Source organism: Carica papaya, chromosome 5 (genome assembly GCF_054855325.1).
Source record: "Carica papaya isolate Zhongbai chromosome 5, ASM5485532v1, whole genome shotgun sequence".
Classification (NCBI taxonomy): Eukaryota; Viridiplantae; Streptophyta; class Magnoliopsida; order Brassicales; family Caricaceae; genus Carica; species Carica papaya.
Window position 1 is genome coordinate 9,358,743 of NC_142313.1, and position 14,896 is coordinate 9,373,638.

The window sequence follows — 14,896 nt, forward strand, 5'->3', positions numbered from 1 at the left end:
TGTTCAAAATGCCAAATGTAATTTTTGTTTACATATCCATGCCATCATGTGTATCGTCCAGGACTCTCTCTCTCTCTCTCTCTCTCTCTCTCCCCCCTCCAGGATATAATTACTTCAATTTGACTGTAACTTTTACCCAATTAATTAAATTTTATAATTCTACTTGAATTTACAGTACAAATTTTCTTCTTTTGATATAATCATGCTCACTAATTGAATAAAATAAATTAAATAATATATACTGTGGGTATAAGTTAAAATTACTGGGCAGAAAATTTAACACGCACGTATAGATATATAAATATATATTGGACAGAATCATAGGAAAAGTTAGAACTATATTATTATTCAGAAGAGGAAATAGAGAGAGAGAGAGAGAGAAAAAAAAAGGTTAGCTAGCTGGTATGGTGGGGTTTTGTAGAATGGTTTCCTTAGTCATGCGTCAAATGACATGATTTCACCAGAGGCAGGGATGGTGTTATGAATCACAATACATATATATATATATATATATATAGCTTTTGTTGTAATTTCTGTGTTAAGCCATTGGGGTCACATACAATAATCACATTCCCAACACATTATTATCACCAAACCATGTTCACAAATCATGAAAGCTGACAAACATAATATTTTTCTTCTTTATCTATCTATAACTAATTCTGCATATATATATATATACACACATTAGATAACCAAATATGAAGAGAAAATACTTGTGCTTTCACTCTCAAACTGTATATATATATATATATATATATATATATACACACACACACACATTGTATTAAAACATTCTCTGCCCCTGTTGCCATTTCAGCACTCTCTATCTTTTTCTTCATTCTCTAATGGCCAACTCAGGCATTTGGTTGTTGACATGGTTAATTAGCTTCTTGTGCTGTGCTTTGCATGTCATGGGCGCTGGCCGGGCTGGAAATGGATCCACCAGATTCTTTGATTTTAAGGTTTCTTCTTAATTTCTCTCTGTATCAGTCGGTAATATTCTTAATTACCTTTTTTATACAAATAGAATTAGAAATTTATTTATTTAACCTTATTTGATTGGTACTAACATAAAAGGTCCAAACCTTAAGAGTCACCAAATTGTGCAACACAAAGGAGATTGTGACTATCAACAAAAGGTTCCCTGGGCCAGTCATCTACGCTCAAGAAGGCGACAGAATTATCGTCAATCTCACGAATGAGACACCTTATAATGCCACAATACACTGGTAATTATAGTTTCATGCATATATATATATATATATGGAAAATTCATTACTTTTGTTCTTTTACTTATTGAACCCTTTATCATTTTTAGGCACGGAGTCCGGCAGAGGCGGTCCTGCTGGTTCGACGGGCCGGCTTACATAACCCAGTGTCCCATTCAAAGTGGACAGACTTTCAGATACGAATTCACTTTGGCGAAGCAGAAGGGTACCCTTTTCTGGCATGCCCACGTTTCTTGGCTTAGAGCCACTGTTTATGGCGCCATTGTTGTCTATCCCAAAACTGGAGTCCCTTACCCTTTTAAGCGCCCTGATGAAGAACATATCATAATTTTAGGTACATATTTATAATTATACAATATCACTTTCTTCCATTTTTTTCCAATAACTTTTTAATTAGGATCCCATTTTCTATTACTGTAAATGCATTAGGGGAGTATTGGCTTAAGGACATTGTGCAGCTTGAGAGAGAAGTAATGGAAAGTGGAGGCATTCCTCCTCCAGCAGATGCTTTTACCATCAATGGCCACCCAGGTCCCAACTACAATTGCTCCGCCAATGGTAATCCATATATTTTTTTCACTGAATTAAACGTTTTCTTTTAAATAAATAAGGATCATGTATAACATAAGTTATATTTCAGATGTATTTGAGATTCAAGTGGTACCCACGAAGACGTACCTGCTGAGGCTAATAAATGCAGCTTTAAACATGGAGAATTTCTTCGCCATAGCAAATCACAAGCTAACTATCGTCGAAACAGATGGTGAATACACCAAGCCATTCGTCACAGAGCGTGTAATGCTAGGACCTGGACAGACCATGAACGTTCTCGTCACAGCAGATCAGCCCATAGGAAGATACTCCATGGCTATGGGACCTTACATGTCTGCCAAGCACGTTCGTTTCCAGAACATCTCAGCAATTGCTTACTTTCAATACCTCGGCGCTGTTCCTCATACCGAAACATTACCGGCTAAATTGCCGAGTTTCAACGACAATCTGGCAGTGATGACAGTCATGGATGGACTTAGAAGTTTGAATCCCGTCAAAGTTCCAAAAACGATGGACGTTAATCTTTTTGTCACTATTGGGGTTAACGTTAACAAGTGTGCGTCGAACAACTGCACAGGGCTTAAAAATGGAACAATGGCAGCTTCCATGAACAACATTAGTTTCGTCAACCCTAGTCTGTCACTTTTAGAAGCTTACTACCACAAAATTGATGGGTATTTTACAGAGGACTTTCCTGGGGCACCCCTTAAATTCTACGACTTTGTCAATGGAGCACCCAATAACATCCCTAATGACACACAGGCCATGAATGGGACAAGGGCGAAGGTCCTTAAATATGGTTCAAGGGTGCAACTTATATTGCAGGATACGGGGACTGTCACCACTGAAAACCATCCAATTCATCTCCACGGCTACAGCTTCTATGTCGTTGGATATGGGACCGGTAATTACAATCCACAAACAGCTAAATTCAACTTGGTAGATCCACCTTATATGAATACAATTGGGGTTCCAGTGGGGGGATGGGCTGCAGTTAGATTCGTCGCTGATAATCCAGGTAAACTATGCTATATATGATCATTCTTTTTGTTTGATCACTGATTCTTCTTGTTCCAATGAATAAGAAATTGGTTTTTTATATTTTGGGTGATTTGAATTGTAGGGGTTTGGTTTATACATTGCCATTTTGACATACACCAGTCATGGGGATTAGGAACGGTGTTGATAGTGAAGAATGGGAAGGGGAAGAGGGAGAGGTTACAGCGGCCTCCTGCAAATATGCCCAGATGCTAGGAGAGCCGTTGGATTCAAGTAGAATTCACAAGGATGGACGGCTGTGACGTTGCCGATATTCTAAAGGATTTCTTTTGACACACAGGTTTTCAATATGGTGTGGACTAATTTATTTAATTTTATTGGGTGTAAAGTGATGAGAAATTAATTTGTTTATAAAGTATACGGCAGTGTGATATCCCTTTTTATTATTATTTGGGAAAATATAATTTAAGAGTTTGTAAATAGTAATAAAAAGGGATAATGCATCAACATATGTATACAACAACATACAAAGTAATTTCTATTTGAATATAACTTATTTGTACAAGAGCAGAATTTTTTTTGTCTCCCTTATCAATTAAAAAACGGTGGACTGTTTTTTTAAAGCTTTCTTCTCATGATTGTTTTTCATCTCATGAGTTTAAAGTTGTTTAAATTATCTTTCAAATTGCATACTATAAACAACAAGCTTTTACATATAATTTAATAAAATTCTACCACGATTTGATTTTAGATTGATTTATTAATAAATTTTACATTGTAATAATCCCCTAACGAAGAATAAATTAGGATAGAAACTTTACTTTTTTGAGTTAAAGGAAATATAATATTTTTATAAAATTATTATTATTTTTTTTTAAATTTTTATAATCATTATTAGTAATTAAATTTTTATAATATAAAGTTGTACGTAAAAAATTTATTCTTTTATCTAAAAACATTCACCCACCCTCTTTATAATTAAATAAAGATATTTAAAAATCATAACCCTTTGAAAGGTAGATAGACAACACCACCTGCCACTGCTTCCTGCTCGCGTGGTAATCAGATGCAAGTCTTTTCTCGCTTCCCAAACAGAGGTGCAAATGCGTACAACTGGGAGTACATACCTGAATGACAATGACATGGAGAAATTCAACTCAGATGAGGTAAAAACCTTACGGGTCATATTTGACACGTCCCACCCCGCTGAACCAGTCAAATGACGTTACGTTTCTTTAAACAAGAAACCTGGGATCATATTGATTACATATATGAATTATTTTTATAAACTTTATTTAAAACTTGTACAGCTTTCGTACTTCATTCAAGGATGAAACTAAAACTCAAGTAGAACTCAACATTACTTCAAACAATATGAAGATTACAAGGTTTCCTAATAAATTCTATTACATTTTTATATACGCTCCACCGCACATGAAGCAATTGGGAATAGCATTTTGCATGCAGTCAAAAGAATGATTTCAACAGTCAACAGCAGTGACAGCTGAAAAACCCTGTTCCAAAATGGAAGCTTAAGTTTTTGTAACTTCAAGAGGTCAAAATGCAGACAGCTGTTGAAATATTGTTTTTAGAATAAAAAAGTCACAAAAAGTCCAACTAACAGTCCAATATCTAATATATCTTATAAAAGAATGTAATTCAACCACCCGCTTCCATAAGAAGGCTGGTGCAACCACCTTCTGAGAACAACAAAGCTCTGGTAGATGAAATACAGAGATTATATATACAAGGCTCGTCCTTTTCTTTGCTAAGGAACAGGGAATATCCTTCTTTACCTTCCATAGAAAAGCCTCTTGCTCAAATGAGTATTCCACAATCGTACTTATGAAAGAAGGAAGTTTTCTGTATCATATTCCCCAACAAGATTCCCTTCATCATGCTGGCATCCTTCAAACATTGGAATGGATACTCATTTGGGCAGGATGCTTTATACGGAAGGGCTCCTTGAATCTGCAACGCTACAACATGGATTTACAGGCTTGACGCTGAAAAGGTATGCAAAGGTCTCAATGTTTTGTAGCACAAGTTACATGTTGAACAATTTTCATTTAGAGCATGATCTCACCTCAAAGGTTTTTACATCCATCCCAAGGTTGACGCTGAAGGGGTTCCTCTCAGAAGAGCATGCAAACCTCTTAAGAATGCTTAGTGTGACATTAGAATACTGATGAAATTTTACCAACTGATCTATTTCTTTCTTGATTAAAAGTTAAAATGGCTGTCATACATATAGCATATTCCCTCCAATTCTATAATTGTTGATTAAAAAAACCAATAAAATAACTGAAAGCTACTTCTCTAGGCCAATCATGAAGAATACTAACAGGATTTTGAGATGAAAACATAAGTTTTAGAAATAAAGATAAAATATAGGTTCAAGCCCAAGTACTCACTCATAACCGTGTCATCAAATTAAGAATAACAGATATTTTACAAGTTGATCTTCTCTGAAGTCCAGAACTTCTCTCCGCTGACATTCAATGTTGACGTAAATGCTAGTCTCTGCTCACTCTTTAGATTCAAGTAATCAACCTAGAAATTAAATAAAAACCCAAGAAAAAGAAAGACAAGAGTCATCTGCAGGGAGTTGATAAAAATGTAGAGCAAATTTTTCTGCAAAAAGGAAAGAAAGCGGTAGAGAAGTAACAGAACCTGATCTGGATCTAGAACCAGAAGACAAAATGAAGCGACCGGACCTGTAGAAGGATCTAGGAAGAGTTCTTGGGTCTGTTGCTCACTTATATTGGGAAGACCTGGGCTAGCACCCAAGTACTGCAGTCTTGATTTCATAGAACTAGCAAACCAAGATTTCTCTCTTTGCTGCATCTCAGATTTAAGTAAATCAGGAAATGATAAATAATCTCTCTTTCATGCATCATGCAAGTGAAAGCCTTCTCTACCTTCCATTTTTATATTTTACAGAAAATTTCCATTACTAAGGTTAAATGGAAATACAGATGGGAGATGTTAAGGATCAACAGCAATAACTGGTCTGGCCTACAATTCTAGCATGCAAAGCATCCATAACTTGAACTGGTTACACCTAAATGGCAATATTCAAAAAGTATCATCGCTATGAATTTCCATCCAAGACAAAGATTGTAGGTTTCCGATATTGGTCACCATGTTAACAGCTTCTGGGGCAATTGATTGTCACATCTCACAATTATTAAAACAAAAAAAAGGACATACACCCATGCGAGCACAATCAGAAAGTACTTTTTACATGTATAAATTATCATCTCAACAAAAAGAAACGAGCTCCATGGCGACAAGGCGCCAAGAAAAAAATTTGTCCAGAGAATCCCAGATCACCAAAAACATAACACTCTGTATATATAACAATGTGCCAGTTTGTCATAAGTTGTGCTTGGTCAAGGTGTGTATTTTAAGGCATTGAAACAGACAATATATAGGAAACAATTTTTCTAATTGGTTTCATATGTATTATAGCTCACTTGATACCACAGCTCTGAGAAATCTACAGTACAGTACTTGCTTCTGAGATTTCTGATCTTATTTTGAAGCACAACTAGTCCATTTAATTGGCATTAATCATTATTGACAAGGAAATTAATAAAGAAACTATGCGAAAGTAACTTTCTCCTTGCAATCAAGTTGTAACTTCTTCAATTTGGTCCGACCCTCGTATGATAGGTAATTTTAGAAATTTAAGCTATGATAACATCATGAAATCGACCAAGATTTCAAGATTTCAGGACAAAGGTGAAAGACTGTTCTGACTAAACAAGGCGTGTCTTAATTAATACTTTCTTCCACTTTCAAGAAGTCTTCCCTCATACTTTGAAAGGGACACTCAGTTAGATAATCTGTCCTGCTTGAATAGCATTTTTTTTGCTAGGACATACACTTTTAGTGAGTTCACACGCCGAGTATCTGCACCAATAATATGGAATCTTTCCTAAATCATGTTTTTGAACTATGCTTTTTCTCTATGATAAAAAGCTTTACGTACGCACAAACTTAGACTTGAGGGATGCCTTCCATAAATCTGCTACTTCCACTCATCCCATTTCATAGCATTAGAGATGAGTAGATTAATTTCTTAACATTTTTTTGTTAACTATCCACGCTCGTTACAATGAGGAAGAGCAGGCAGACCTCATAGGACTTTTAAATTGCATACTATATAGTCTGTGTATGGGTGGCAGTCCCCTTTATGCACACTTTCTTCTTCTATCAAAGATATCCTACTTGCACAAGCCCCTCCATTTCTTTCACTGACTAAGAAGGAGAAAAACTTGCTATCTCCAGAAGTGCGAACAAAAAGAAAACAATCATATTGTCTTTATGAACCATTTAAAATTATAACTATTGTCAGGCTAATCTTGAAGACCTGGGTATTCACCAAACAGTAGAGTTCTAACTACTTTACGTAAATGCTTATAGACATATATGTAATGGAAATACGAGAATAGCATCTACAAATTATCTCATGAGTAAGAAAACATCTAAAATAGTCTCCTGCATTATTGTTCATTTTTCCATGTTCATCATATAGCAATATGATTACATGTTGAAAGGTTTTGTCATTTGTTGCAACCTCGTTTCTATGATGGCTCACAGATCATATCTCGTGCAAGAAACAGATCCAGTAGCAATTGTTTCTAAACATTAAATGAACAGAAGCATATATTAAAACTGAAGAATCGATAGAGCTTCTCAGGATCATCAATGGTGCAAAAAAAATTCCAAAACCTATATGCTATTAATAAATAATAAAACCCAGCGCATGTTTGTGTAAACCAAGTTAAAGTCAAATATTGTCCGTTCTAACCTGAAGTTTCATGGAATCAGGATTTGACCCATCAATAACATCTATTCTTCCACTGATCCGGAATTGTTCCCAAGAATCCGTAAAATACCAACATATCTAGATAAAGATATTTTTCTTAAATAAGCCCAAGGGAACAAAGTAACCCAACTCTGGAAAATGTTTTAGCAATCAAATTCAGTGAAAGTTACAAGTTGTAAAACAAATTATGTGTTATAAAATATATATGCGTGTAAACCTCAGATATACATTACCTCAGCAAATGGGCACTTTTTAAGCTCTTCAATCTGCACTTTTGTGGTAAAGATCAAAGTTCAACAGCTAAGGCACCAATGAAAGGAAAAGCTCGGATGGCAAAGAGTTAACTCCACACACACAAAAACAGTCAAATGTCAAAAAGTTCATTGATGCACCCAAGGAAAAAAGATAGTAAAGTTATAATCTCATACTTAAGTCTTATCAAATGCCAAAGTAGAAAGGAAAAAAGAATATTAATCTAAGAATGGAAACCTTCCATTGTATATTGGAAACTATCTTTCAAAAAGATAGAAGAGAAGGAATAACCTTGCGAGTGCGAGCATCGGTGTTGATTTTGATCTTCTCACTGCTCTCCTCAAATCCCCTAAAAAACACACGCATTATCAACAACAAAATTCACAATTTTCCCGTAACCATTACACCCGAAGAGGAACCACAAATCAGAGAGTAATGCCTGAAAACAACAGTGCGATTCGAAGGTCTTCCATTCGAACCAATTGTTGCCTGAAAAGCCAACAATAATAAAATTAAAGAAAGACTAAAATTCAAAAAAGAAAAGCCCATAGATATTCATGTAGGATAAACGCGTGCACACACGTATAGATGTCATAAATAAGAAGCGTACAAGCTGGAAGTATGAAGAGTGCTTGAAGCTGGAATTGGACTCTATTGCGTCGAGAAGAAGCTGCTTCCATGGTGCCTTCGCTGTGGCCATCGAATTTGTTTCTTGCTTCGATATTGGCGAAAGCTGCGAGTTATTTTGTTCTAATAAAAAAGTTAAATAAATATAAATATTCTAATTTAAAGAAGTACGGATATAGCTTTTTTTTAAATAAAAAAATAAAAAAAGACACAAATATAGTGTTTAATTTTTAGAATATGAATATATTTTTAGCACAAGTAAAATATTAAAATAGTTAGAAATAAAAATATAAATAAAGATAAACAAAAGTCATATGGATGTTTAGTTATGGTAAAGTACTTCTTCAAATAAAATAAAATAAAAAAAGAAAAAAGAATTTCAAAGTAAAATATAGTAAAAGTACATTTTGGTTTTAAAAAATTATAAAATTTTTATTTAATATTGAAATGGTACTAAAATTCAAGACCTTTTATGTTAAAGCATATTTAATGGTATATTGGAAATGTTTAATTTGATTTTCTTTAATGGTAATCACCAAATACTTAAAAGTATATTTTAATTATAAAATTATAAAATATTTATCATTATGCAAAAAGTAGTAAAAATTTAAGAATTTTTAGTTTTAGAAAATAAGTTCTATTAATTTTTTAAAAAAAGTTTTTACCTATGAAAAATTAAGTGAGATATTTCACACATTTTTAGAATTCAAAATATTATTAACTTAAGATTAGTCAAAAGTCAAAAGATATATAACTTTAAAGTAAAAAAGATTTGATTCTTGCATGCTTCCATAAAAAAATATATACATAATTAATATATATAGATATTTATATTCTTAATAATAATTGTATTTTTATTGTTTTATCTTTCAATTTTTTGCACATGAATTTCAAAATTCATATCAACAATAATGTCTAAATGTAAAATACCTAAAACCTTAAGATAAATGAATATATATTAAAATAGCATAAACAAATAATAATTAGAGTTTATATTTCTTACACAATGAATTAGAATATGCAATAAAGATACGAGAATGTCCTTTCTATAACGGTTCATAAAAAGAAGCAAATAAATAATTTAAAACAAATAGATAAATATTCTAGTGGTTAAGCTCTACTAGCATTTGATGGGGGTCTGGGAGGTAATCTACTTACAACCTTCTTATTGATTGGGATCTGAATTTTGGTCATTTTAATCTGAAATAGTTAATAGAAGAGTGAGTTGCACTATCTTAATAAGAATATCACACTAATCACTGATACAAAAAATAAATATTGGTAAAAATCACCAAACAACTAATGGAGTCCTTAATTTAAGTAAATTCATTTAATACCAAAATGTTAATTCCATACTTACTGTTATAAGTTTTCCAAAATCAACCTATAAGAAAAACACCTATATAAGATTTATAATTTTATTTACAAGTGAGTAAAGTCGGTCATTCTCCCTTTTTACCTACTTATTAGGACTCCTAGGGTCCATAGGGATATCCCTCTACTCGTAAATCCAATATTTAAATTTATCAATTTACCCAATCGTCCTCATACTCTGTCTGGTAATGGGCACCAAACACACCATTGCCTCAATACCTTATCTGGTATAAGAGTGAACCATATCTCCCAACTCTTCTAGTATGTAGTACCCGAGCTCGAAAATTGGCCCGAGATAAATTTTAACAATTTTAAAATGTATAAAAAATATTTTATAAATTAATTTAATTTAATTTTTGTTATATTTAAAAAATAAATAAATTAGGAACGAGACTGTAAATAATTTTGAAAAAATATTGGTGAAAATTTAGGTTCTGTAAGTGTTTTTGAAAAAAAAAATAGAAACAAGGGGGTGTAAGTATAAATGAAAAAAGTTTAGTCACATAGGACTGTCCAGTCAGCAACCTCGACGAACTAGAGCGTGTCACGTGGTAAAGCACGCTGACGTCGGTGCCATGCGGGAGGCCATGCTGGCGATCTGCATGCCCTGCGATCGGACGGCCCATGATTGATCCCATGCACGTAGACAGTTCGGATCCATTTTCCCCTTAGGTTTAATCAAACGAACGATATCAAACGCGATAAACGGTCCAAATTTATTTCTTCCTTAAATGTGATCGAACGGACGAGATCGATCGCGATGGACGATCTAGATTAATGCGGGATGGGTATAAATATTTCGCATCACACGAAACCCAAACGTTGACCGCTAGCCCCCCCCCCCCCCCCCCTCCTCGGCCGGAGAAGAAGGACCAAACGCTAGAGAATGAAGCTGACCATCAACCGCCGCCACACCGGAGCCACCTCCGACTGCTGAAAAAGGTAAAAGTTCTCCTATTCACTTGGAATTCAGTTCCAAGCACCCCTGTGGCTATATTGGAACAAAACGAATAGTAGGTGAGCCGAAAACTGCAGGCAAAGCACGGCAAGGCACCGTGGCCCAAAACCTGCAACCTCCTCTGATGAGCCCCTTCCCAATTCTCATTTCATGTGATTTTGCTACTGTTGTATTCACCGTTCTGTTTTCTGTAGGTTGACCGAAGGAGGAATCGTAGTCGCAAAAGAGAGCCGGCGGAGCCACCACACCCGGAAAGCCCACCACCGGTAGGTTTCAATTTTCTAATTTTTTTCAGCTAACCGAGACTCTCTAACGTATTTTTTTACAGGGATACATGTAAAATCGGCAAAAATTAGCCTAAACCGACAGAAAACGACCAGACCGAGGCAAACAGCTACCGTGGGTGGCGGGCCGTTGTCGAAGCACGGCGGCAGCGGTGCCGGAATCTCAAAATTGGCCGGAAGGGATTTTTAATACCAATTTTGGATTTTTGGGTTATTTTTTAGGTACGTGAAATATGTTTAATCTCCACATAAAAATTCAGAAAATTCAGGGACTACTAGGAAGCGCAGTAGAAAGTACGATGTTTCAGACACTAATTCAAATAAGAATCCCTCACCCTATTCTTTGTTGTGGAATTGAAGCTTAATAATCAATAATATGGTATTTTATTAAATTTAAAAAATTTTAGGAATAATTACAGGACACTAATGGAGTCAGAATTGGTTAGTCACTTATTTATTCTATTTAACTGATTATTTACTTGTACAGTCTCAAATACATGATAATATATTGAAATAGTTAAATGATTTAGTTGTGTTTTCTTGATGCATATATCACTTGTTTTGTGTGATTTATGATTGATTTGTAAAATGTGAAATTAATATACGAATGGAAAATTGCTTGATTATGTGAATTAATAAATGATTGTCTTACTGAATATCCTGGGAGATGGTGGACAGACCGAGTACATAGGGAACCCTACCGAACGGGATATTACCTCATATAAGACGAGATATCGATTGATGGTATTTTTTGTGCTCATCCCGGATAAGGTATGAAGACAACCCAATTCACCCTCATACCAGACGGGATATCGAGGGATGACATTTTTGGTGCTCATACCAGACGGGATATGGGAATGGCTAGTTAATTGAAAAGTTTGGATATTGGGTTCACGCGTAGCAGGACATCCTTATGAACCCTTAAAGGTACTAGTAAGCAGATAAAAAGAAAAGTTGTTGTTCTTACTCACTTGTATAAGAAATCATAATGTTATTTGTGTTATTGTCTTTGTAGGTCGATTTTAGAAATCTCATAACGGTAAGTATGCAATAAATGATTTTTCTTATGATAAATGAACTTACTTAAATTAAGAGCTCCATTAGTCGTTTTATGTTTTTTTTTACCAACTTTCAGTTTTCATATCGATGAGTAGTGTGATATTCTTATTGGGTTAGTGTTGTTCACCCTTATTAATCATTTACATCAAGAAGATCAAGATACAAATCATAATCAGCATGAGGGCTTTAAGTAGGTATCCCCTGGATCCTATCAAGAGCTAGTAGAGGTTAACCTCCCTACAATATTTATTTACTATTTTCATATGTTTATTTTATTTTTTTTATGAACCACTATGAAAGGGACATTTCTGTAACCCTATTGTACATTCTAATTTATGTATAAGGAATGTAAACCCTAATGTTATTATATATTTCTGCATCTTTAATTCAAATTTATTTTACCCAAGGTTTTAGGTCTTTACAATTGGTATCAGAGCAACATTTCTTGGAACCATTCCGTACACAAAGACTTAAAAATACCAAATACAAAATTATCACTCAACCTTTTATTGTGAAATGCAGGTATAAAAAATAAGGAGTTGAAGACCTCCACTAAACCGAGCAGTTCGAGATGGCTCACTTCGAGAGAATGTCGTTCAACTCTTTGAGATATTAGAGAGACTAATCTCTGCCCAGCATGCCTGGGAGGAAAATACGGAGTTGCATGACCCTCCCCCGTTACTATAATTTGAGCCACCCTTGTAGTGGGAAAATCTGGAGCCACCCCGGTACAACCCTGCTCGTCCACCGTACTATCCTGCACTACCACAGTACAATCCAGTACCTCCACTGCATCATCCAGTATCACCATAGTACAACCCGGTGCCAACAACCATATCATCCGTCACCACCACCAGGCCACTCGGTCCCTCTCCAACACAATCTAGTTCATCTTCCACGGGATCTAGTTCCTCCCATGATGGACTTAGGCTACATTGAGAGGTGTAATAAACTATACCCATATACTTTTGCAGGGGCATCCTCATTTGAAGAGACTGAGTTTTGGTTAGCTAAGACCGAGAAGGCCTTCGCGACTCTTGGAGTGGTTCCCAAACAAAAGGTTATACTTGCCACCTACATGCTTGTGGGAGAGGCAAATCACTGGTGATAGCTCAAGCATACCACCTTACCCGTTCCAGTCAATTGGGAACAGTTCTTGATGGCCTTTTATATAGAGTATCTTCCAGAGCACTTTCAAAATTTGAAGGAGATGGAGTTTGTATACCTAGTCCAAGGTGAGATGACTGTGTCGAAGTGTCCAAAGATTCCTAGAGTTAGATCGGTATTCCCTTGAAAGCATGATGAATAAAGGCAAGAAGGCAAGGAAGCTCGAGTGGGACCTCTGCCTTGAGATCAAATAACAGCCGTACGTATTTGAGCTCAGTACCTACTCAGCCGTTCTTGGAAATGTACAGTTAGTGGAGAGGAACCTTCACATTTTTCTCCAACACTAGAAAATCACAGATCCTCAGTTTCACACCGTAGACCAGCACCTACTGCACCCACTCAGCAGAATAAGAGACTTAGGCCAGTGACTCAAACTCCTCCTCAGATTTCAGTAACAGGACACGGTAGGACTTGTTAGCACTGTGGCAATGATCATGAGGATCGATTCTGCTATCGTCTCAATAATATTTACCGCATATGTGGGAGTACCCAACACTATTCGAGAGAGTGCCTGCAGAACCAGAATCAGACCAGATCTTCTATATAAAGTAGAGCTTACAACCTCACTCAATGGGATGCCGAAGCTAACCCAGACATGATACATGGTATGTACATTATCTGTAATTACCTTACACATATTTTAATTGATATTGGTGCTTCACATTGGTTTGCCTCATACTTTTTTACACAAAACTTAAATGTATCACTGGAAATACTTATTTCTGTGTTGTTTATGTCCACTCCTAGAAATAGGATACTACTAGGGGAGGAGATTATATATAAAGCTTGTATCATAGACATAGAAGATATGGAATTAAGTGCGTATCTGATAGAAATTGACATGAAGGACTTTGATATAATCTTGAGAATGAACTGGTTAACGGCGTACCACGCCATCGTAGATTACCTCCACAAGAAACTTGTATTCAACCCTCCTAACAAAGAATCATTTATAAGTTAATGAAAATTTTAAATGTAATTTCCTCATTTCATAGTGTTTTAACCCTATTATCTTCTCTACATTAGGTAAACCTAATAAAGAAATTTGTATTCAAGAAATTTCAGTAATCTAAGACTTCTTTGATGTGTTCTCTGATAAATTACCCAAACTTCCAGTGGACAGAAAAGTTGAGTTCACTATAGATCTCCAGCCTGACACCCAGTCTATCTATGTGGCCCCTTACCGCATGAGCCGTATTGAGATGGAAGAACTGAGAAAACATATAAATGAATTGTATGACAGTGAGTTCATCCGGCATAGTGTATCTCCTTGAGGTGTCGGAGTCACATTTGCAAGGAAAAAGGACGGGACGTTACGATTGTGTATTGACTACAAGGGATTAAACAGGGTCATGATCAAGAACAAATACTCCCTCCCCAAAATTTATGATCTCTTTGTCAAGTTGTAGGGTGCTCAGGTCTTCTCCAAAGTAGATTTGCGTTCGGTTTACCACCAGCTAAAGATCAGGGCATAGGACATTCCCAAGACAGCTTTTAGAATCAGGTACGGACATTATGAGTTTTTGGTCATGTTTTTTGGACAAACCAATGTGCT

General features: G+C 35.5%; 2 protein-coding genes across 4 annotated transcripts; one reads left to right on the plus strand and one right to left on the minus strand.

The window, feature by feature from the left end:
- The first annotated feature begins 689 nt into the window (after window positions 1–689).
- LAC6 (laccase 6) lies at window positions 690–3,348 on the plus strand. Its single transcript, XM_022037384.2, has 6 exons — window positions 690–965; window positions 1,081–1,232; window positions 1,322–1,566; window positions 1,662–1,790; window positions 1,873–2,802; window positions 2,908–3,348. The coding sequence occupies exons 1-6, from the start codon at window positions 849–851 to the stop codon at window positions 3,036–3,038; spliced, it is 1,704 nt and encodes a 567-aa protein (XP_021893076.1). The 5' UTR covers window positions 690–848; the 3' UTR covers window positions 3,039–3,348.
- Window positions 3,349–4,120: 772 nt separating this feature from the next.
- On the minus strand, window positions 4,121–8,638 carry LOC110811017 (Pyridoxamine 5'-phosphate oxidase family protein). Of its 3 annotated transcripts, XR_015819108.1 has the most exons (9): window positions 8,483–8,638; window positions 8,312–8,361; window positions 8,164–8,221; window positions 7,854–7,886; window positions 7,603–7,698; window positions 5,457–5,624; window positions 5,198–5,336; window positions 4,870–4,938; window positions 4,121–4,789 (listed from the first exon to the last, which is right to left on the minus strand). XR_015819108.1 is itself a non-coding variant. In XM_088219933.1 (8 exons), exons 1-7 carry the CDS (start codon window positions 8,570–8,572, stop codon window positions 5,235–5,237), a joined length of 597 nt encoding a protein of 198 aa, XP_088076059.1. In that variant the 5' UTR covers window positions 8,573–8,638; the 3' UTR covers window positions 4,121–4,938; window positions 5,198–5,234. The 3 variants fall into 3 exon arrangements, 2 of the variants coding, with proteins under 2 accessions (XP_088076059.1, XP_088076058.1); XM_088219933.1 differs by having other exon boundaries at window positions 4,121–4,938; XM_088219932.1 differs by lacking the exons at window positions 4,121–4,789; window positions 4,870–4,938 and having other exon boundaries at window positions 5,115–5,336.
- Between the last annotated feature and the right edge of the window lie 6,258 nt (window positions 8,639–14,896).